Raw genomic sequence first — 25,320 nt, 5'->3', positions numbered from 1 at the left:
TAACTGTAATATCTGCCTTCATTTTGTTAAGCACTGTTGGCTTAACTATTGGCGGTATATAAATTCTGTATAATAATAATCATTCATGTTTTCATCACCCAAACTGTACATACTGAGCAGACTCTCACTTCTACATTATATCAGGGGACAACAGAGATTGGCAAGAATAATGCTAATTAATTGTCTCTTCTCTGTGTGAACAACTGGACTTGTTTAAAAGTACCCATAAACAGAACACTCATTGTGCTATGTGATCAAGATCAGGCAATTGACATTTACCATTAAAGAATTCACAATGCCCTACTACTCACCTCTCGGTCTGGGATAACTTGACTCTGACTGCTAACCACAGCCCCAATCTGGCTACTCTTTGGACGAGAGTGGAAGTACTTGTCAGATTCTTCGTCTGAAAGCTTTTCAACTGACCCCTCTATGCGAACCTAATAGAAATCACAAATTTTGTAAGCACTTTACCTAAATGCAACATAAACATATGCCTTGCTCAAGAGTGATCGCTTGCAATAGGGTTATATAGGAATTAGAAACATGCACAGATCTTCTTCTTAGGACTGTGTAGGCTGACCTAGGTAAGCCCATGGATATGCAACTTGTTTTAGCAAACTCCTTGCCTTGTTATGCTTACTTTGTGTTGGTTTTTGCTAGTTCATCAGTGTTTGGCCCAGGAATTGGGAGTTCTATAGAGCACAAATGCGGTGCATGCTTTGTGGTGACACACTGGGGGAGATTTACTAAAACTTGAGCACTCATAATCTGGTGCAGCTGTGCGTGGTAGCCAATCAGCTTCTAACGTCAGCGTGTTCAATTAAGCTTGGACAATAAAACCTTGAAACAGATTGCTCATTGTGTTACAGTAACAGTAAATGAGTTGCTAGACCAGCCTCCTCCAAATATATAAAGGTGGCTTGCATTTATGCAAACAGTCTGGATAGTATACAAAACTGATAGGCCATTATGCAAGCTGCTTAATATTTGTACAGATGAATAACAAATCTTATTAGAGCTTTGGCCTCTGTATTTTCCCTGAGGGTCTCCTTCTTCAGCCCTCTTTACTGCTCTTATTGGGTGCAACAGCAAGAGGACAGCACGGAGCACTAGCCTGTTGGAATCCTCATTCTCAAATCAGGACACTGAGAACACCTGGCCTTGCAAAATCCTCCTAATATGGTGCAGGAGACTATGACGCATCTTTCCCAACACTGCTGGGAGAGAGAGACTATTTTTTTGGAGAATGGTTTAAACATTAAAAAGCAGTAGAATATTTACTGTATCTTGTGTTCACTTGCTGATTTGCTAGCATTCATTGAGAAGCTTCGTGTGCCCAGTGTGGAACATGAGTCTTGGCTGGACTCCTCTCTTCCTCAAACACCCAAAAACTGTGACAAGGTGTTTCCCTCTCCTCATGTCATAGAAACAACTACACTCCTTCCTCCAGGAGAAAACAGGAATGACCACAGGACACTTGATGTCCAGAACTGTGTTTCAACAACACCTTCCTGCAGTTCAGCGTAATGTTTTTGCTAATTGAACCCTTTGTTCATGAAATGATTTCGTTTATGTTTAAAACTATTCCTTTATAACTAATTTTATATTTGCTACGGACTACCTTGAAATCTTCTTTATGGAACCATTTTTTCAAGAAACACCCATCCTGGATAGAGTTTTTGAGACAGGACTGTGATGTTGGGCCTTTCTCCTACCTTGTTGCACATACCTCAGTCTTCTTGACTTGACTTACACTCATTTTTGGGAGCCCAACCTCCCTGAAAACTGCTTGAATTTTGATCCATCTAGGATTGCCAGCTTGACTTGACTTACACTCATTCTTGGGAGCCCAACCTACCTGCTGAACTGGCCGAATTTTGATCCATCTATGATTGCCAGCTTAATTCTTCCTCCAAGCCAAGCATCCTCCCTGCATCACTTTAATCTTAAATAAATGGGTGTGTGACACTAGAGACAATAGTTTCTTGGAGAATGGTTTAAAGTGGCTAAAATAAATGTTTTTGGTTTACTGGTGTTGTGTTTATATGTATGTTTTTATTGGTTTAGTATCCTTTGCACCTATTTAAGTGATTTCTGCCCATCCTTGTATGAAGGGTAACCTCATTCATTAGAATTCTACCAATGCACCCCAAGTTCACCATACCTGAGCCATTAAGGGTTTTTAAATTGTGGGCACACATTCTCCCATAGTAGGCCCAAAGATGTGCCCTCTGTGCGTAGAAGACTTGGTCCTTGGGTGACAGAGTCCCACCTCTCCCTTATGTTTCCCTATTTCTCAGCCACAATTGTGCTACTACAACTTGCTTATTCTTCTGTCACCTTCCCTTATCTTTGCTGTCCTGCATCGCCCGTCCCCCCTAGACATAAAAACCCTACAAATTCTACTCCGCCATGAACAAATACATTTTTTGATCACTTAATGTCTGGAGTCTGAATGTCCCTGCAAAGCATTGGAGGATGCTATGCTAAAAGCACAAACAGCAAGCACAAGTTTTATTTTACAGGAGACCCACTTTCAGACCTATGTTTGCTACTATGCCGAAACCCCGCTTTAGGACCTAGTTCAAGTAACAATCTAGTTCGCAAATTCAAGGAGGTGAGGATTTGAATCCATTCTTCCCTTCCCATTATGGTTACATAGTTACATAGTAGGTGAGGTTGAATAAAGACAATAGTCCATCCAGTTCAACCTGTGTAGGTGTGTGTGGCTGTAATCATCTCACATAGCCCTTAATGTCCTGATCCTTGAGATGTGCGTCTAAGAGTCTTTTGAAAGCCACCATACTACCCGCAGAAACCACCTCTTGTGGTAGCGAATTCCACAATCTTGTAAAGAACCGTAAAGAACCCCCCATGTTGCCTGAGGTTAAAAAGCTTCTCCTCTAATCGCATTGTATGCCCTCTTGTCCTCATGCAATCCCTTTGACTGAACAGCTTTTTTCTAAGCTGAGATCCCCATTGAGATATTTATAAATTGCTATCATATCCCCCCTCAGGCGTCTCTTCTCCAGGGAGAATAAATCGAGCGATTGCAGACGCTCTTCATAGTTAAGGTCCTCCAATCCCCTAATCAGTTTAGTTGCCCTTCTCTGGACTCTCTCCAGCTCCAACACTTCCCTCCTGAGGACTGGCGACCAGAACTGGACAGAATACTCCAGATGCAGTCGGACCAGAGTTTTATAAAGTGGAAGGATTATAGTCCTATCTCTGGAATACATCCCTTTCTTTATGCATGCTAATAATCTGCTGGCTTTGGCAGCTGCCACTTGACATTGCATGCTGTTGCCTAATCTATCATCAACCAAGACACCCAGATCCTTCTCCATTTTTGATTCCCCCAAGGGTTCCCCTCCTAACGTGTATTGTGTTTTTATGTTTTTAGTCCCCAAGTGCAAAACCTTACACTTCTCCACGTTAAACCTCATTTGCCATGTCGTTGCCCACTCTGTTATTTTGTTCAGGTCATTCTGTAGGATATCTGCTTCATGCTGTGCAGTTATTGTTCTGGCCAATTTTGTGTCATATGCAAAAACTGATATAGAACTACTGATCCCGTCCTCAATGCTGTTTATGAATAAATTGAACAAGGTTGGTCCCAGGACAGAGCCCTGGGGGACCCCACTTACCACCTCAGACCAGTCTGAGTATGCGCTGTTTACTACCACCCTTTGGACACGGCCTCTTAGCCAGTTCCGTATCCAAGAGCAAACCCTGCTGTCGATACCTGCAGACCATATTTTATATGGTTCTTCATGAAATAAATGATGAAATGGTCCTTACTCATTTGATAAATGCAAAATCTATAACAAGACCTTTACACTGCCAAACATTTATCTGCAGAATGAAGGCAAGGTGATTGTGTTACTTAAATATTCCCTACAGTAAACTCAAGGTGGGGTTGTAGTCTTATACTACCCTGAATCCTATTATAGATACATCCTCCGGGAAATCACCCTCTCTTCAGATCAAATTTTAATACGTTAAAGCAGAATTAAACACACTTAAGCTGATCCAGGGAATATCCGATTGCCTCTCGGAGGATCAGGATGGAATTTTTTCCCCATGCTGTAGCAAATTGGATCATACTTTGCTGGGGTTTTTCGTCTTCCTCTGGATCAACTGTGGGTATAGGATTGTGTATATGGGATTGTATGGTTGCGTTTTCTTTTTTATTTCTTATTGGTTGAGCTAGATAGACTTGTGTCTTTTTTCAACCTAACTATGTAACTATGTTTCCCAAAACAGTTATATTCAAGGCAAGCGTTGAATGAAACTGTTAGTTACTAGTGTGCTTATATTAGCTTTCAATCGAACTGTCAAGCCATCAAATGGCTGGTGGCATTGCTAATCTTGTGCAGCACCATGGAAATTGCACAACAAACAGAGGCTAGGAAGGCAGATTCCTTGGCTGTAAATCTCAGGAGGATTTAGTTCCACTTACAACTGCTCCACAACCTACAAGTATCAGCTATATGGAGAACCCCACACCCCGCAGATAGGGACTATACTTGTTTTTCCCCACAACACCCTTCTAGCAAGATAGACTACTTTCTTACATCACATTGTTTACTCCTCTGGCATCCTCATGCTGGCTCACAGATTTGATAAACTACTTTCGTACACATCACATTGCTTCCTCCTCTGGCATTCCCATGCTCACTCACATACTTGATCTGATAATTTACCCAATTTATTTAAACTTTCAACTACTGAATACATTGAAAACTTGCACCTGATGGATGCTTCTAAAGACATTACCACTCAACTGGCCATTGAATCAGCAATAGAAACATTTTTCATGAGATCACAGGGGACAACACTGCCTTCCCCATTAAGCAGGAAAATATAAAAATGTATTCTTTGTGGTGTTTTAATAACCAAGGGTTCTCTCCCTTTATGAAGGAACAATCAAACAATTTCTGACTTAATGATATTTAAACCTTAAAAGTTGCCCATAAACACTTAATGCCTTCACACTTTATTTAATCCCTTATCCAAAAGCACACAGAGCTGCACAAATTGCTTGACCAATCCCTGGTTTATGAATATAAGAAATAAATGTGGTAAACTTTTAAACACCTCAGGCAGTAGTGACTGATTCGTTTATTTCCTTACTACAGATGCAGTGGAGTCTCAGAGGTGGTTATGTCTTCCAGACTGAAATAATAATACCTTAGGCACTGCTGTATCCGTTTTGTTTCTCTAGGCAACTACGCTAGATTTTCAAAAGTATTGGGACACCTGGCTTTACACGCACATGAACATTAATGTCATCCCAGTCTTAGTCTGTAGGGTTCAATATTAAGTTGGACCGGCCTTTGCAGCTATAACAGCTTTAACTCTTCTGGAAAGGATGTCCACAAGGTTTAGGAGTGTGTCCATGGGAATGTTTGACAATCGTACCAGAAGTGCATTTGTGAGGTCGGGCACTGATGTGGACAAGAACTGGCTCTAATTTATACCAAAGGTGTTCTATCGGGCTGAGGTCAGGAAGTTCCTCCACCCCAAACTCGCTCATCCATGTCTTTATGGACCTTACTTTGTGCACTGGTCCAAATAATTTGGTGGAGGAGGGATTATGGTGTGGGGGTTTGGCTTGACCCCCTAGTTCCAGTGAGGAGAACTCTTAAGGCGTTAGCATACCAAGACATTTTGGACAATTTTATGCTCCCAACTTTGTGGGAAACATTGTGGGTAGGCCCTTCCAAGACATGGATGAGCGAGTTTGAGGTGGAGGAACTTGCCTGGCCTGCACAGAGTCCTGACCTCAGCTGGATAGAACACCCTTGGGATGAATTAGAGCAGTGATTACAAGCCAGGCCTTTTAGCCCACATCAGTGCCTGACCTCACAAATGCGCTTCTGGAAGAATGGTCAAACATTCCCATAGACACACTCCTAAACCTTGAGGACAGCCTTCCCAGAAGAGTTGAAGCTGTTACAGCTGCAAAGGTTGGGCCAATGTATTTTATAAGAGAACGGAATAGGAAGAGGTGAAGAAAGGCTGGGAACACCCAAAACTCCCAGGATAGAAAGAGTTGGGAAACCTCACTGTCTGAAGCAGTTCACTAGGCTCCATCTTTACCCAGACTATTATCATGGAAAATTAAATACTTACCTTTCCGTAATTTTCCTTTCCTGGTGCCTATCCATGGCAGCATACACATGGTTGGTTGCTCCGCCCCCAATCAACCCACAGGACCACTTTAACTCTATAAAAGAAAGAGTCAGCCTCCCCGCCACGTCATTCTTGTAACTAGACTAAAACGTGGATTACAGTAAGGGCGGGCGTATGCTGCCATGGATAGGCATGAAGGAAGTAAAATTACGGAAAAGGTAAGTATTTCATTTTCCCGTTTCCCCCCATGGCAGCATACACATGTCTAATAACTCACTCACGGGGGGGTGATGCAAAAAAAACGTATTTAATTTAGATTAAATACAACAACTTTAAAGCTTTTTTCCCAAAGTCGTGGGAAGTGCGGCTGGATCCAGGCTATAGTGCGTCATGACGGTGGTAAGACGACCAACTTCGTGCCCGGCATACTGTTTCTGGAGAGACCAGTGCTAAAGCCGCCCAAGAAGAGGCCATTTCCTGCGTCGAGTGCGCATTAATTGCTTTTGGAACCAGAAGACCATTAGCCCGATATGCTCTTTGTATTAGACCTATGATCCAATTTGCTAAAGTTCTTTTGGAAGCTGCCAGACCCCTATAGCTCCATTAGAGATTAGAAAGAGGCGACGATCTTTGCGAAAGGGCTGCGTAGCTCAATATATCGCCAGAGATTAGGTTGAAGGATTCCATCTTGAAATGTTCAAAGCGGATAAACTTGTTTAAACGTTTTAGGTCTAGAAACGGTCTCCAGCCTCCTGACTTTTTGGGTACTAAAAGATTGGGGAATAGAACCCTAAGAATTTATTAGATTCTGGAACTACTGCTTCTTGATGTATCAACGTCTCGACATACTGGAGAAGAATCACCCGAATCTTGGTGGGTAGGAAGGAAGGATGCCAACGGTGCTTGAATCTCCAAAAATGCCCCTTGGACGTTACCCACTGATCCAAACAAGTTTTCCCCCAAACCTTAGTGATGGCCATGAGCCTGGCACCCACCGGTCCAGTTTGGGTGGGCAAGAAGTCAAAATGATTTTTGATGTTGTGAGAAGTGGTTGCAGACTTCTGCTTTCCCATCTTCAAAAAGGTAGCCTGGGAGCCTCTCCAGTATTCTCTTCCTTGTCTATACGACCTGGAATCTTTTACTTTCTGCTGAAAAGCCGTCTGCGATGTCAACTTTCTCCTCTTGCTCCTATCTTGAGGAACAGGCCACTCTTTCCACCTGTGACTATTAATTGCAGCATCCAACGTTTCACCAAACAATGCTTTTCCATTATAGGGTATGTGGCACCATGTTTGTTTGGAGGAAGGGTCCGCTGAACAAGGCTTCAGCCAAAGCGCCCTTCTGGCGGTAATAGAATATAGCATGGCCGAGCGGAGCATCGTAGAGTATAGATAGCCGCTCAAGCTATAATATCCGATGACAACTTTAATTCATCGAGGGCTTTATTAATCTGGTCAGATTTAACACCCTGCCTGAGGGCTAACTCAATATTATCGGTCCATGCCCTTGCAACCCTGGAGACTGAAGTTAAAACTACTGCAGGTTTACAGGCTCCTCCCGCTCCCGGATATGTTTTTTTTTTTAAGTCCAAGTCGATCTTGCGGTCTAGCACATCTCTAAAGAAAACTGCATCTTCCAAGGGCAGTGTTGTATTTCTCCCTAGCCTTATGATGGAGGCGTCCACTGTTGGCATGAAGTCAAGCGGAGCAACCCACCATGTCTATGCTGCCATGGAGGCACCAGGAAAGTGGGTTAATTTTATTGGTAAAATTAACCTGTGCTTTTCCTATGCAGGGCAAAGCAACAGGTTTACCTTATTTCTTCCATCCCTGGAAGCACATGTTCACCTTTCTTTCATTGCGTCACTATGATCAGCTGGCAGTAATGTCAAGTTATGGTAATGAGCCAGTGTTCAACCCTGAGTAAGATCCAGGTCTATTTTTTCCTTTGCTCCTGCAGGCAGAAAAATGCAGCAGGGGAGCAAAGAGGATGTGCTAAAAGGGAAGGAAGAATTTAAGTGAACTGGTCATTTTTTCCCAGCATAGGCAAAGCACAGGCTCACTGTAAGGATAGGGGAAGAAATATAGTTAAATCCTAAAGTGGTTCTAAAGTCTAAACATTTTTTACCCTAATGCATTCCTTGCATTACAGTTTTTGTTACCCCAACACTTCATATTCCTGATATGTGCCTGTTATACCATGTACTTGTATGAAAAAGTATCTTGTTCTTTTTGGATTGCTTCCTTTGTGTGAAATCCCTGGTGTTCCTGCTAGTCCCTTTGCTTTCCTGTTAAAAACTGGCCACACTAAGCAGAAAACATTGTGGTCAGTTCTTTGGCTGTGCTGAGAATTCAGCCTGTTCACCCTCCAATGATCAGACTTGTCCTCACAGGTCTCCCCTGCACAGCCTTTCACTAAGAAGCTCAGTGTGTGGTTGTTTCTCCTCCCCCAGCTTTTATGCAGCTTAGAACACAGGGAATAGAGAGATTGTGAACACTTAAAAAAAGAGAAAAAAAATATAGAATTTATTATATTTTATATGTATACAAAAATGTTTTGCCTTTCATTTCTATTTTAAAACTGAATGAATTGTTTTACAATCACTTTAAGGTAAAAAAATGTTTAGGCATCGGTTTTGGCCCCTCACCTCCCCCTACCCTTTACTTACCTGAGCCCTCGTTCGATCCAGATCTGTGCACATCTGCAGGTCTTCTCTCCTTTTACTTCAGTGTCTCAATGGCTTTGCTGGGGCACTGGCAACCATTGGATCCTGCTGCTGTCAATCAAAGCCAGTGGGGGTCAAGGTGCTGAGTCCTGCTGTCTGGGTCTATAGATACAGCAGCAGGGCTCAGGAGTCAGCAAGCACAAGTGGCTTCCCATGGGGGCACTGGACAGAGAAGAGGGGCCAGAAACGCCAACGGGGGACCCGAGAAGGTGAGGATTGGGGCCGCGTAAGTATAGAGATGTTTGTTATTAAAATAATAAAAAAATTCTTTACAATCACTTTAAGAACAGTTTTTGAGGGTCTTGAGCACACCACCCTGTAATTAATATTTTTTAGCATCAAAAGCCCTAAACAGCATTAGCCTATCAGCAGCAGGACAAGTGTAAAGTCCGGTGCCCAATAACCAAACAGACTAGCCAGAGAGTTTCCAACTACACGTACCATTAGGAAGCTTCAATTAAGGCTTTTTAAATACTAAAATGCTGGATCACATAAAAATGAGCAGTATTCAAAATGCAACGCCATTTTTCTTGAGAAAAAAACATTCCCCTTTGGGTGATCTCTGTACATTGCAAGGATTTCAACAAAAGTTGTTGCAGATTCCTACCTTATGTTATTCTGAAGAAATCATTGTTTGTTCCTCTGTGCCCCTGTGCTGAGTAGATCTAATGGGAGTGGTTTCATAATTATCAATCAGCTGTGACAGCTGCAGAGCACTAATGAGGAAATCTGCTGGGCCTGCATCCCTTTAGACATGTTCCTACTGGGAGTATCTCACCAAAAATTACATTTTTGTTGCAGGGATGCCAGAAATCTGAATTGTATCTTAGGCAGACTTCTGGGAAAATTGGTGAGCCACTCACACAAGCAGGAAATGATGTTTCTGGGGCGGGTCAGTATACATTCTGTGTACAGAACACCTCCAGGGAGCCATATTGCATTGCATTTTCAGAAAATTACAACAGCTGCAGATTGGAAAGGTCATTTTTAATAACATTCAATTACAATAGGAGTTCGCAATTGTATATGTTATATTATTTTTTCTTTGCTATTTTTTTCCAGTGAAAGTGGAGTTACCCTTTAACCGGTTGCCGGCCGCCGCACGACTATATACTGCGGCGGTCAGCCCAGGCCAGGCAGAGTGACGTATCGGTACGTCACTTGCATGTCACTTCCTTGTGAGCCAATAGCGGGCGGGCGCGCGCCCGCCGCGGCTTGTTCACAGGGAAGTTAGTGCGTGTGACCGGCGGACCCGATGTCTGCTGGTCACTCGTCGATCGTCGGTGCAGAGGGAGAAAGTCAGGCGGCTAGTGTAAACAAGCCGCCTGTCATTTCTCCCCTGTGTAGAAACAGTGTTCAGACGGTTCTACTATGTAGGACCGTTGATCACTGTTCCTACACTAGTAGCCACAGCCAATCACAGTAGAAAGCACGCCCCTAGGGACACACTTAACCCCTCCCTCCCCAATAAAGTTAACCCCTTCCCTGCCAGTGTCATTTTGCAGTAACAGTGCATATGTATAGCACTGATTACTGCAGTAATGTCACTGGTAGCCCCAAAAGTGTCAAAAATGTCAGTCAAGGGTCCGATCTGTCCGCCGCAATGTCGCAGTACCGCAAAAAAAAAAAAAAAAAATCGCAGATCGCCGCCATTACGCGTTAAAAAAAAAAACACCATAAATGACAGAAATCTTTCCCTTTGTTAGTAAACGTAATAACTTTTGCACAAACCAATCAAAATACGCTTTTTGCGATTTTTTTTCCAAACATAGGTAGCAGAAAACAAATTGGCCAAAAATGTTAAAAAATTTTGATTTTTACATTTTTTTGGGGGGGAAATTTCATATAAAAAAATGTGAAAAATATTGTTATTTTTGCAAAATTTACGCTCTTTTTTTTGTTTATAGCGCAAAAAGTAAAAATCGCACAGGTGATCAAATACCACCAAAAGAAAGCTCTGTTTGTAGGAAAAAAGGACGTCAAATTTGTTTAGGTACAGCGTCGCACGACCGCGCAATTGTCCGTTAAAGTCAAGCAGTAAAAAAAATCGCAAAAAACCCCCTGGTCCTTAAGCAGCCAAATCCTCCGGGGCTTAAGTGGTTAAGCTGGTCAATGACAGCCAGCACTGCCATTTTCTGCATTCAAAGATTAGATCACTCTTTTGACTGGAAAATTTCTTTCATGCAGACATATAACTAAAGTCAATAATATTCTTATAAGGAAATATTTCTGGATAGCTGCACTTCCAAATATCCTTTTATTGAAGCTTCATATGACAAACGGGTTAACGGAGCAGGGGACAAAGAGGTAGACGCGTTTTGCGCAAATGTTAGCGCTTAGTCATTGCCTAACATTTGTAATGGATTGTGAATGCTCTTTTTCGATTCTACAATGGCTTGAGTAGTGCACATACTGTTTATATCTGTTGCAATACTGCTTACAATGAGGCAATGGACACACAATACATGCAGTTGTTTTGTAGAGGTGCGGTAGAGGCATGAATTACTTCTTTCTAAAGAATCAGTGGTATGCAATACTTCAAAGGGAAGAGTTGAGATTCCTTGGCCTGCAAAGAGGCTCAAAATAAGACCAGGCTACCTGTGATCATATTCTACAAAGCAAAGCATACAACAATGCCAGAATAAAACACAAATGTCACAAGCAAAAAAGGCTTTGTTGCTTAACCACTTTACCACCGGAGGATTTTGCAGTCTTACGTCCAGGCCACTTTTTGCGATTTGCAACTGTGAGATTTTAACTGACAATTGCGCGGTCATGCAACACCGTACCCACACGAAATTTACGCCCCTTTTTTCCCCACAAACAGAGCTTTCTTTTGGTGGTATTTGATCACCTGTGCGATTTTCATTTTTTGCGATATTAATTAAAAAATGCGACAATTTTGAAAAAATAATATTTTTCTACTTTGACAGTTAAAAAATATCCAATATATTCAATTTTTGTCATATGTTTAGGCCAAAATGTATTTAGCTACATGTCTTTGACAAAAAAATTCTTAATGAGCGTATTTTTAATCGCTTTATGACCGGAAGATTTTACCCCATTCCTGACCAGGCCATATTTTGCGATTCGGCACTGCGTTATTTTAACGGACAATTGCGTGGTCGTGTGACGCTGTACCCAAATAAAATTGATGACCTTTTTTTCCCCGCAAATAGAGCTTTCCTTTGGTGGTATTTGATCACCTGTGCGATTTTTATTTCTTGCGCTATAAACAAAAAAATGCGACAATTCTAAAAAAAAAAAAAAAAAAAATTTTTTCACATTCTGCTATATGACATTCTCAAAAACAAAAAAAAATTAAAATCAACATTTTTTTACATTTTAGGCCAATTAGTTTACTGCTACATATTTTTAGTAAAAGAAAATCACAATAAGCGTATTTTGATTGGTTTGCGCAAAAGTTATTGCGTTTACTAACTACGGGAATGATTTATGTAATTTTTATTGTTTTTTTTTACTAGTAATGACGGCGATCTGCGGTTTTTAACGGGACTGCGACATTGCGGCGGACAGATCGAACTCCTGACTGACATTTTTGACACTTTTGGGGGGACCAGAGACCTGTGTTTCTAAATAGAAGGATCACAGGCGCTCTGTGATCATTCCAGGGAGAAAACCGGTCAGCTGACCGTTCTCTCTCAGCGGGGAGCGATCGCAGGTGTCAGACGGCAATCGGAGCTGCCTGCCCCGTGCATCGGCTTCCCCGCCATCGTCGCGTGCTCGCCCCCTAGCTGCAAGTGCGTGACCGACTTATACTTCTGTCGGTTTGTGCAGGAGCGGCTGCCTGCGGCGGGCGGTCGGCAACAGGTTAATATAAGGACACTTACCTGTCCAGGGATGCCGCAATGTCATCGTCCCAGGCTTATTCGACAATCGGCTTTGGATGCAGACGCCGCTGAGCTTTCTGAATGGTCCTGCCATCTTCTGGGACCTGTGTGTGTCCCAGAAGGCAGCAGGGGGGGGGGGGGGGGTTGGAGGAGGGTCCAGAACTGCACCTAGAGCGCCAATCTTCCAATCTTACCCAGAAGTGGGGGCGGGTACCTGTTAAAAGCAGGTATCCATTCTCCCCTCCCCCCAAAAAAAAGTGCCAAATGTGGTAGTGTGGGGGGGAGGGGGGGGGGAACAAGCGTAGTTTACCCTTTTAGATGGCGCTCTGCTTTAAAGCAGTATTAAACCCAAAACCAAAAATTTAATATATTGGAGCTTACCAATCATTCGATCTGGTGGATGCATTCGTTTTCTTTTCTATAGCTTTTTCCCCTCTGTTTTCACCTGGTGATCTGGCCATTAACACACCTGTATTAGTGAGACACTGCTCTGGGTGAATGAGAACAGGAGGCACAGCAGATAATAGCACTGTCAGTCTGGGGGAGGGTGGTGAAATGTATTCGATTTAACTCCACTAACAAACTCAAGCCATACCCCAGCTCACACTTTATATCCTAGTTACAGCTGTTTTTTCCCCCCTTTGGGACAAAAAGTTTTACGTGAATAAATAAAAGCTGATCATTTTAAGCACCCCTGCTGGTGGTAAATAGTTTGTCTCATCCATGTAAACTGATACATTCTGCTGGAGAACTTGTGCTTTAGAAAAACAACAGAAAGGGTAAAAAGAGAAAACAAATGCAGCCAACATATCTAAGAATTGCAAAGCTGCAATATAGTGAATGTTTGCTTTTGGGTTTAATACCGCTTTAAAGTTTTGGAGTTGGTAAATTTTTCTGCCAATAGAGAATACTTTTTGTAAAAACCTATAGGGACATTACACATATCAGTTGTGTTACTGGCCCTTTTTTTTTTTTTTTTAAAAAAAGGAGGGCCCTTGAATAAAGGTTACTTGCACTGCACTTTTATGGTAACTTAACCTTTACTACGACAAAATGCTTTTTTTTGCCAAGCCTAAAAGCAATATAAAGTTGCAAACTATGTAAAAGCACACCCATAAGGTTTATGCAGAAGTTTGCAAGAATCTAGTGTTGCCATAGCAACCTCTTACCCCATAATACCGGTCGTGGACAATTGGTATGAATCACTGGGAGAGGCTTTCTGCTGTAAGAGCAACTTTTCCAGTTCCCGTGTGTGCACTGTGTAGCATTGTTTCCACGTTGAGATTCCAATCACTGAAAGAATAGATAGTATGGGCCAACCTGGGAATTTTAAGCGTTCCCGAGAGATGACTTTAGTGCACGGGGCCCAGTTTTTGGTTGCACATTGTCATACGTTTCCTGTTTTAATAGATTAACAAAATACACTCCCTGCTTATTCAGTTAGTAACAACATTATTAATTTGATTATATGTTTTCTACTGGGAAATATCCATATTTGCATATGAATATACCCACAATGCATTCCATCGCCATACCTAAAAACCTGTTTTCCATGCACTCAAATATTTTAATTAGATGCTTGAATTAATTCAAAATGATCTTTGAATGACATGTATGACCTGTAGGTCCTTTTTTTAGCGCCAATTGTCCACTCGAAAGGCTTCGTTATGCATGCATATCAAAGGCTTCCTACCTCATCTGACTTATGCTTTGGCAGCAGCTAAGCCAACCAGCTTTTCGATTTGGTCGGTGATGAGGACCTATTGTTGATAGGCATCCACAGGCCTGGCTGGTACCATTCCCCCCAGTTTCTGGTCTCCTAAATAATTTGTTTCTTGCAATATAAGATTATAGGTTAGGACTAGGTTAGGTGCAGACTGGTCGTTCAGAGCTCGATGCCAGAGTAGGTTGGGGAGGTTAGGTGTGGTGGGGTTATAGGTCTATCTGGATCATATCTTGAAATGAAGTCTAGAAGTATCATGTACATCACTACCATCTTGTGTACAGAGGACAATGACAACCAGCAAATTCTAATGCAAAGAGGGAGGGGTCAGAAGGGCACGGGCAAGTGAAAAATCATAAAAAGGGGGTTATTATTTACACGGAACAGAACATATCACATGTGGCTGAACAGCATTTATGCTCCATTCACACTTGTGCAAGATGTCATGAGAAATCAAAATCGCATGACAAGCCACAGCCCATTCTTTTCAATGGCACCCGTTCAAAATCGGTGCGACTTTGAAAAGGTCCCTGCACTACATTGATGCGACTTTGGAGTCAAGCAAATGTGAATGGAGTCTTCGTGTGGAACTTAACCACTTAAGCCCCGGAAGATTTTACCCCCTTCCTGACCAGGGCCTATTTTGCAATTCGGCACTGCGTGACTTTAACTGACAATTGCGCGGTCGTGCGATGCTGTACCTAAACTAATTTGACATCCTTTTTTTCCCACAAACAGAGCTTTCTGTTGATGGTATTTGATCACCTGTGAGATTTTTTGATCATGCGCTATAAACAAAAAAAGAGCGACAATTTTGCAAAAATAATATTTTTCAAATTTTTTTAATATGAAATTCCCCCCCAAAAAATGTAAAAATCTAAATTTTTTAACATTTTAGGCCAATTTGTTTTCTGCTACATATTTTTGGTAAAAAAAAAAAAAAAAAAGCAATAAGCGTATTTTGATTGGTTTGCGCAAAAGTTATTGCGTTTACTAACTAAGGGAAATATTTTTGTCATTTTTATTGTTTTTTATTTAACGAGCAATGGCAGCGATCTGCGATTTTTTTGCGGGACTGCGACATTGCGGCGGACAGATCGGACCCCTGACTGACATTTTTGACACTTTTGGGGGTACCAGTGACATTACTACAGTAATCAGTGCTATACATATGCACTGTTACTGTAAAAATGACACTGGCAGGGAAGGGGTTAACTTTATTGGAGGGGTTAAGTGCTTCTAACTGTGAAGGAATGTGGCTGTTTGTGTAACTACAGAGATATACGATCCTGCATAGCAGGACCGTATGATCTCTGCACTTACACAAGGGAGAATGACAGGCGGCTTTGTTTACATTAGCCGCCTGCCTTTCTCCCTCTGTACCGGACGATCGCGAGTGACATCAGGTCCGCCGGTCACACATGCGGACATGTTAGGGAGCGAGGGGGGCGGGAGCGCGCCTCCGGTCGCACGCTCGCCCCCTAGAGGCTCACAGGCTAGTGACGTAGCCCTATGTCACTTTGCCTGTGAGGGGCTGACTGCCGCCGTAAATAGTCGGAAGGTTTTTTTTTTATCTTAATGCAGAAGGTTTTTTTTTTATCTTAATGCATTGTATGCATTAAGATAAAAACAACCTTCTGGGTGTAGCAGCCCCCCCCCCCCAGCACCCCCTATTACTTACCTGAGTCCCATTTCTGTTCAGCGATGTCCACGAGTCCCTCGGCTGTCCAGGACTCTCCTTCCTGATTGGCTGAGACACAGCCGTGGTGCCATTGGCTCCCGTGGCTGTCAATTAAAGTTAGTTTGCCAATCGGCAGAGAGGGGGCAAGGCCAAACAGCAGCTCCGTGTCTGAATGGACACACGGAGCTGCAGCTTGGCTTGGGTGCCCCCACAGCAAGCTGTTTGCTGTGGGGGCACTCGACAGGAGGGAGGGGCCAGAAGCAGCAACGAGGGACCCAAGAAGAGGAGGATCCGGGCTGCTCTGTGCAAAACTAACTGCACAGAGGTGGTAAATATAACATTTTTTTTTTTTTTTTTTAAAAACAGAGACTCTACAATCACTTTAAAAGCCATAAATAAAAATAAAATGCTAGTAGAGAATAATAATAAATTAAAGCGGAACTTGGAGGAAAAAGTTGAACAATAACAGACTTACTGGCGAGATCAACACATCAAAATAATAGGGGGGGGGGGATAAAGGCAACCAACACATCTTAGAATTATTAAAGCGGAACTTTACCCATAACAACTTGATAAAGAAAAAAACAAAAATTTTCTTTAACAAGTAACATACATTCCACATAAATATGCTACCAAAATTAGTGTGTGCTGTAAATTGCCTCCAGAATTGCTCCGGTTACTTCTTGCCGGAGGCTGCCATTTTGCTGAAGCCAAGAGCCCCAGAGGTAAATCATAAAGCAGAACAAACCCATCAATTTAACGGTTTCAAAAAAACAGTTAAAGTACAAGTTCACCCCAACACTACCTTTTCTGAAGCTGCTCTGTTTCAGTCTCCAGTGGCGGAAGCTCTGCAGAGGACACAACTGACAACAAATGGGAAATGAATGGAGAGAGACATCACCCATAAAGTTACTATGGGGCTTCCGTTGTCAGCTGCCTCCTCTGCATCCACCTCCACAGTGCCGCTGTTGACAGCTTAGCGTGGGACCAGGCCAGCTTCAAAGAAGGTTTGTATACCGATTTCTTCTTTACAGGTCTAGAAAGGTCTTTAGATCCTAAATGCCTAAAGATTTAAAGATTTTAGTGTCAGGGTGGAATTTTACTTTAAATTCTTAGAATGCTGGGATTGCTGTCCCATTTGCTCAACCAAACCATTAAACCATCGAATGGCTGGTGTCATAACTGATCACATGTGCAGCAACACGGCAGTTGCAGATCAAAGAGAAGCAGCTTCCTTGGTTGTAAAGGATTGGAAGGCTTAATTCCATTTTAAGGCTGTTAGCAGATCGGCCTCCACAAACTCGGCAGTGCCTTAAAATGGAGAGCAACTGAGCATGTGCAGAGCAGGGTGAGACAGTGTATTACTTTATTTTAAACAGTATAGACACTTATTTCTAATGTTTTACATATCGCTATACCTGCAAAAGGGGCCATCCTAAAGTGATCTAGTAGGACTTCATTTTCAATACAAAAAAGGAGAAAGGCTGGTGCCATGGACATCGGCTAAAACATTGTTTTTTTGCCATGATAAAGGCCTGATGGCCGAAACGCGTTGGGTTTTGAAGATTGTTCAAATGCTACAATAAAAGGATGTTTTAGCCAACGTCCATGGCACTAGCCTTTCTCCTTTTTTGTATCGATTACATGAAGGTTTAGAGGTACCTCACAGGCTGGGCGCGGTGTGCTTGAGGCTCACCAGGCATTGCACAGGAGGTAGTAGCTCGGATGCACCTGTTCCAGACTTAATTTTCTGACTAAACTTCCACTTTAAATACTTCAACAACTAAGGTCTTTATTCTTATTGTAGCTTCTTATGTTGCATTGTTGTCTTGATTACAAAAAAAAATGCTGATTTGATGGAGAAACAGAAATATGCCAAAGCTACAGGGTAATCAGAATGAAATGCAAAGCTAGGATTTACAAGGCACGCATGTAAGTATATTGGAATGCAGTTTCAAAGATATTCCAGGATTTCTTAAGGTAAAAGGTAAAAACAAGAAACTCTTCTACTTCCAAAGATCGCCATAGATGAGTCGTTTTTTTTTTTTTTTTAGCCAGCATGCTGAAAAAAGATAAAAAGCGAACAGATTCCTTCATCCACACAAGTGAGGTGAATGGAGGAATCGCTCACCCCCAAGACATTGTATTCTAATTCTAGTTCAATAAATAGGATAAAAATTAACAGAATAAATATTAAACCTCCATATACACAATCTTATACTCACAGTTGATTCAAAGAAAGGTTAAAAAAAAAAAAAAAAAAAACCCTCCATGAGTCCCTGTAACTACGTCCTTTTGGACGAAAAAAGTAGGGCAGAGCAACTGAAGTGACATCACGCCCACCGGGGTGATTGATGGAGGCTTTGTGAAATGCTTTACATTGCTTTAAAAGAGGTGTATGTTTTTTGGTTTTTTTTCGATTTATATTTACCTAGGTGGGTGCAGCTCTACACTGAAAACCTAGCGACTGAACACCGCCGATCGCTCGGTTCTGACAGCTCAGTGACTGTCAGTTAGCAGCTCTCGGGTTCTGCCCCCTCCTCACTCACTGGAGCGTTCGGTGTGGAGGGGGCGGAGCAGCCGTCTCCGGTCTTCCATTGTAATGGAATTTTAATTGTAATTGTAATTGTACAATTGGAAATTGTAATTCTGTGACGTCAGCAGAGAGCAGACTTCAGCCCGCTCTCTGCTGAAAACGGTTCACAAGAGTGAAAGGTGGTATATTTTCCTACACTATGGGCAATTCTCCTTCCTCTTTTTATGGCCTGTGTGACTCTGGCTACCTGCATGCCCTTGGCATGGCTTAACTGGAGCTAACAAAGTTGAGAGGCTGAGCATCCACCAACCATTCATCGGTTTTGGGATTTCTCCAACAAGCACTGTTAGACCTAGTTTATGAGGTCTAAATTTTTGGTAAACAGTGGTGTGGATATCTAGTGGCTGGTACACAGTGGTGGGGACTAAAGACAAATTACAGATTAAAACTGATAGTACATAGTTGGGAACATGCGATGTAGTAGTAGGAGTTCAGCATAATATATAGCCAGTGAGAATCATCAAGGCAGAGGTGTCTCCTTTAGGGGTACTGAACACAGTTTTGTTGCATATTCTTCAACTCTCACTTTCCTTGTTAGTGGAACACTGTTATTGGACATTGGACTTTTTCCCGATTATTGCTGGGACACTCTTAGTTACGTGGTGGACTTTTATTTGATAAATTAACTTGATGAACTTGAATCATTTTTGGTACATTTGTTTTTATGTATATTTATGCACATTCATGCATTGGTGTTTTTTTAATTATTTGCACAATTGTTTTTTAGTATTTATATATTGATTGACATTAGAAGTCCATTCACACTTGACTTCATACTCTGACTTGATGCGACTTTGGAGGAGTACGACTTTGGCTTTGACCAAAGTGACCAGTCGTTGACATGTGCAGAACGGAAAGATTGGTTTAATTTTGTTTGGTTTCTTTATATTCTACCAAATTCCAAATTTTCAGAATGATTTTAAATCGGTCAAAAATTGACAAAACGAAATCGAGTTCTGTGCTGGTTGTTGAGGAACGGGCCAGGAAGCTGGTCGCCGCATATTTACCAACCAATGACTCATCAACCATCAGTGGGTTTCCACACTGATAGCTGAAAGTTAAAAAAAAAAAAAAGAAAGAAGAATGCCAGAAATGAAAAAGAAAGGAAAAAAAAATGGGGTGGGGTCTTCCCTCCTATGCATACCAAGCACTTCGGGTCTGGTATGGATTTTAAGAGGAACCCCACGCCAAAAAAAAAAAAAAAAAAACGGTGTAGGGCCCCACCAAAATACATGGTACCCCTACCCATTCACCATAAAAAAGTTTTTGACAAGCCCTTTATAAAAAAAAAAAAAAAAAATGATTATAATAATATGTCCCCCGGTGTAGATCCATCCTGAATCACGACACCCACCGATACCACCCACCCAAAAGCATTCGTCTGCCTGCTTTGCCGTGTGACAGTTCCTAAATAGCTAAGGGGTCGGGCCACCCAGTGTCATCACTGACCCAGCATGCTCTCGGTTTTTCCTTTCATTGCCGGCATTCACAAGTCTCACTCAAATCGCATCTATATCATGCAAGTGTGACTTTAATGAAACTTTTGAGGGATTACATTGATGGACCTCAAGTCGCAGGAAATTTGAACCAGAGTAAAGCAGTAAAAACTTTGAAGTTGCTGCAACTTGAAGTCACACTGATATGAACGGTTATCATTGGGAAACATGGGGTGCAATCCGCTTCAGGGGGGGGGGGGTGGAGCCTCCTTGCTCAAGTACTTGAGCAAGGAGGTTCCGCTCCTCCGAAACGCATTGTCATAGCAACCACATTACCTTACTATCAGCTGCCTATCTTCTATTTAGCAGTGCCATGCTTGGAGCCGGCTTGCCGGGTGACTGGGAGCATGCACTAGATTCGCCGAGCAGATTATCAGCTGGGGGGAGAGTGTGATGCGGTGCAGCTGGAGCTGCCATCGTACACCCTCCGTGCTGCGAGTCGGCATAAGATTTTCCATCGGCAGGACTGTGACGGTCTGAGTACGTTGCCATACACAAGCCTTATTTTGTCAGTGTGATCACTTTTGCTTTTAACTCAATTAAAAGGATACTGCACCAGGAGCCTGTATTCCAGATGAGGTCTTACTAATGATTTGTACAGGGGCAAAATGATGTCTCTCTCTGCAGTCCATATCTCTTAATACAAGAATCTATTTTGCTAGCCTTAGTAACTACAGATTGCCATTGCATGCTATTATTAGGTCTATGATCTACCAGAACACCCAGATCCTTCTAGACTCAGCTGAAACAGCTGAATCTTGATCTGTCTATGGCCAACTCAACATGTGTCACTTGGAAGCTAGATTGCGCTTGTATAGTGTTTAAGGTTTCCCTCACATGTGGATGTCTTACCTGTCGATTGAAAGGCTCCCAGAAAAACAGGAGAGAAGCAACTGGATTGGCCTCCTATAAAAAAAAGAATACGATTTTAGTATACCTAACAAACACTTTCTTTAGGTGTTACTTCAGCAAAACATTTTATTTTAAAGTTTTGGACAGAGTTGGAAGGGTTAGAAATACTGCAACAGGTTAGGGGATGTTTTCCTATGAGAAAGTCACCAGGTCATGTGACATTAACATGTCAAGAGGTGGAGTTTAATAGCATCATCACAACAGGATGTCCGGGAGCAGCCATCTTTACATGTGGTATTCATAGAAGTTTACCCTTAAGCGGGCAGTCTGTTTTTAATATTTAACCACTTGTGGACCGCCCACCCTACATATACTGTGGCAGGGCGCCACTCTGTAGCACCGGCGCCCCTGCTGTGATCACACACAGTGGAAGCCCTGCAGCGGGTACCGCAGACTCAGTGTCTGCTGGCACCCGCCGATCATACAGTACACAGGCAGAACGCCGATCTGCCTATGTAAACAAGGCAGATTGCCATTCTGTCAGTAGGGAAGGTATTGATCATGTGTTCCTGTTCCTAACTTTTGCGCAAACCAATTAATACACGCTTTTTTTGGATTTTTTTAAACCAAAATTATGTAGCAGAATACATATTGGCCGAAATTGATGAAGAAATTTGATTTTTTTATGGGATATGTTTTATAGCAAAATGTAAAAAAACTGGATTTTTGTCTTACCGTTAAATCCTTTTCTCTGAGGTTCACCAACGGACACAGCTCCATGTCTTCTTAGACCCTTGGGCTTATGCTGCTCTCTCTTCAGGAGAAGAACTAGGCGGAAATTATTTTGGCTACGCCCCTGAGGCAGTCCCAGGGAGTATACCATCACTTCCTGCTATAGAACTTCAGTTTGTAACAAGTAGTGTCAAAAGAATACATAACTCAACCTAACAGAGGGGCGGGTGCTGCGTCCGTCAGTGAAACTCAGAGAAAATAATTTTACGGTAAGACAAAAATCCAGGTTTCTCTTTCGTTCAGTGACAGACACATCTCCATGTCTTCTTAGACCCTTGGGATGTCCCAAAGCAGTATAAACATGAGGGGTGGGAAAAACACAGCAACATAGCCAACCAGGTAAACCAGGAGTTCAACCAGGAACAACTGGAGCTCACCTCCAGAACAAATACACCCTCAAGAGGCGGGAGGCCTCTGCAACCGCAGCCTGCAAAACTTTGCAGCCAACAGAAGATGCAAGTATGTCCACCTTATAAAACTTTGTGAAATGTGTGTACAGACGACCACGTGGCCACCTTGCACCCCTGAATTACTGACTGATGACGGAAGGCCCACTAAGTGCCCTCATAGAATGTGCTTTGACAGGGAAGAGGAGGAACCTGACCCTTAATAAAATAGGCCTGCACCACCGTCTGCCTGATCCATCTGGAAATGGTCGCAGCAGATGCGGCCTGCCCCTAACTAGTGCCATCCGTAAGAACAAAGATTTGGATTTCCGAATGAACTTAGTCACCGCCAGGTACGCCCAAATCACCCCGACTACATCCAAGGAATGTAAAGCAATTTCTTTAGGATGTTTCGACTTAGGACATAAGGACGGTAACACAATGTCTTCATTCAAATGAAACCCAGAGAAAACCTTAGGAAGGAAGGCCTGACAGGGTCATAACAACACTTTGTCCCTGCGAACCACCAGATAAGGTGACCGACAGGACAACGCAGCCAACTCTGACAACCAACACGCAGAAGTGATAGCGACTATAAAAAGGCCACCTTCTGCGAGCAAAGGAAGTTCACAAATGTTTTCAAAGGAGGCTTTTGAAGCACCGACAGTACCAAAATTGAGATCCCACGGAGGTACCAGGGATCGCACCGGAGGGGCCAGATGGCGAACTCCCTGCACAGAAGTGTGAACCAAGGACTTTGCTGCTAACGTCCTTCGGAAAAATATGGCCAAAGCGGAAATCTGGCCCTCAATGGCGCCTAAAGCCAAACGTAGATCTACACCTAGTTGTAGAAACTCCAACAGGCGAGACACATAAAAGACATGGGGAGACCCTGGGGAGACCCTGGGTAGACCCCCCCCCCCCCCGAGACTCACACCAAGTAATGTACCCTTTCCAAACTCTATGATAAACCTTCCAGGAAGTAGATTTTCTAGCTTTTAACAGAATAGGAATCACCAACTCCGACATGCCCTCTGTCCTTCAGCATCTGGCTTTCAAAAGCCAAGCTGATAAAACCAGCGACTAAAGCAGGATGGAAGAGTGGTCTCTGAGACAGAAGATCTTTCCCGAGAGGAAGTTTCCATGGGACGTCTGCTACCAGCCAGCATCACCAGACCTGCGTACCAAGACCGGCGAGCCAGATTGACTGGAATCCCTTCTACCTCGATTCTGCGCAGCAGACTCGACAGAAGTTGTATTGGAGGAAAGATGTAAATCAGACGATACTGAATCTCCCCTTGTAGGAGTCTCGTGTGGAACTGAGCAAACGGAACCGCCTCGAAGGTTGACACCATCAGACCCAAGGCCCGCATGCAGGACCGCAGAGAGGACAGATTGCTGGCTAACAGCAAACGAATCGCCCACTGCCACTTTTGCAGCTTGTCCGGGGGAAGAAAAACCCTCGCCGAAGCGGAGTACAGAGTCAGGCCCAGATAATCCAGTCTCAAGGATGGTACCAGGGCAGATTTTTTAAATTGATATTCCAACCAAACTCTTGCAGAGTCCATACAGTAATTGTCAAGTCCCCCAACATGGCTGAATGCGAGTCTGCTCTTAATAGGAGATTGTCCAGGTACCCCAGTACCATATTCCCCCGTTGTCGCAGTAATGCCAACACTGGAGAAAACACTTTGGTGAAGACCCTGGGGGCGGAGGCATGACCAAAAGGGTAACGCCACAAACTGATAATGCTCTTCTCCTACAGTGAAGCGAAAAAAAAGCTGGTGTCCAGCATGAATAGGGATGTGTAGATATGCGTCCTTGATATCTATGGAGGCCGTTCAGGGAGCCTTGAGGTCCAGGATTGGATGTACTTTGCCTTCTTCTCTGGGCATGGTAAACAGGTTTGAATAAAACCCCTGAAAGCGTTCTCAAGAAGGAACCGGCACAATCACCCCTTGCGACAGCAGATCTTGTACCGTCTCTCGTAGATCCCTTAACCTGTCTGGAGATAGGTGTAGATTGGACGAGAAGAACCTGTCTGACGGTCGAGACCGGAATTCGTTCTTGTAACCCAATCGGATCAGTTTGTGGACCCATCTGTCCTGAATCAAGGAAGTCCATAGTTTCAGAAAGAAGCAAAGATGTCCCCCCCCCCCCCACCCCAGAAACGGGTGAGGGCATCCCTTCATGCAGAGGAGGATTTGTCCGCAGATCCAGATTGGCCTGTTCTCAGCTTACCGGACCATATCTTCTTGGAACCCCCAGAAGACCTGAATGGCTTAGCTCCTTTATCCTGCAAACCGGAGGTACGAAAGGGCCGCCTATGAGCAGTAAATGAAGGCCCCCGTCTATTATGTGGTGCCTTGCCCTTGGTGGATTGGGGTAGAAGAGCACTCTTGCCACTCGTAAGGCCTTTGATCAACTCATCCAGGGAGGATCCAAACAACCTGTCCCCTGTAAAGGGAAGGTCAGAAAGCCTATTTGGAAGCCTGGTCCGCAGACCAGCTTTTTAGCCACACCATGTGTCTAAAAGCAATCCCTACCGCAGACAGACATTCTGGCTACCAGTGGAGCCGCATCCAGCGACGCATCACATATATACAGAAGGCTTGGACCATTTGGCCTGTTAGCTCTATCAGGCCCGGTGAGAGCTGCTCAGTTTCCAAGTCACCTTTCAGCAACTTGGCCCATTCTGTGATGGTCTGTGACACTAGAGTGATCACAAAGACTGGTTTTAGTATTGAGCCCGCTAACACATGCAAATGGCGGGATAGAGACTCAATCCGTCTATCCACGGGGTCTGTAAATACCGGAGACTCTTCCACCGGGACCACGATAGACTTGTTTAGTCTGGAAACCGGATTATCTACCTTTGGTGGCACGGTCCACCTAGTGGAAACCGCATCCGCGAAGAGATAGCGCCTTATAAAGCGATTAGGCATTTTCTTTGATGCACCCCCCACTGTTCATTGACAATGTTGTCAAAAGGTTCTGGACAGGGAAAAACCTTGCCCGACTTCTGGGATTTGCAGGTGCCAAAAGACACCTGCGTCCCTGAGGCTGTAGACTCATCT

General features: G+C 43.2%; 2 protein-coding genes across 2 annotated transcripts in view; one reads left to right on the top strand and one right to left on the bottom strand.

Moving 5' to 3' along the window:
* The window catches only part of LOC309566640 (uncharacterized protein), a 286,877-nt gene that overhangs the window by 161,466 nt on the left and 100,091 nt on the right, over positions 1–25,320 (top strand). The window lies entirely within an intron of this gene.
* Positions 1–25,320, bottom strand: part of PNPO (pyridoxamine 5'-phosphate oxidase) — a 77,927-nt gene that overhangs the window by 1,439 nt on the left and 51,168 nt on the right. Inside the window, exons 4-5 of the mRNA XM_082271875.1 lie at positions 21,066–21,119; positions 312–440 (exon numbers count right to left, since the gene is read on the bottom strand). Coding sequence (XP_082128001.1) covers positions 312–440; positions 21,066–21,119 — 183 coding nt within the window. The remainder of the gene's footprint in view (positions 1–311; positions 441–21,065; positions 21,120–25,320) is intronic.

The sequence above is a fragment of the Pelophylax lessonae genome (genome assembly GCF_965119305.1).
Source record: "Pelophylax lessonae genome assembly, chromosome: 11".
Taxonomy (NCBI): domain Eukaryota; kingdom Metazoa; phylum Chordata; class Amphibia; order Anura; family Ranidae; genus Pelophylax; species Pelophylax lessonae.
The sequence above is the reverse complement of the archived record's forward strand: the minus strand, read 5'-3'. Positions and strand labels throughout refer to the sequence as shown.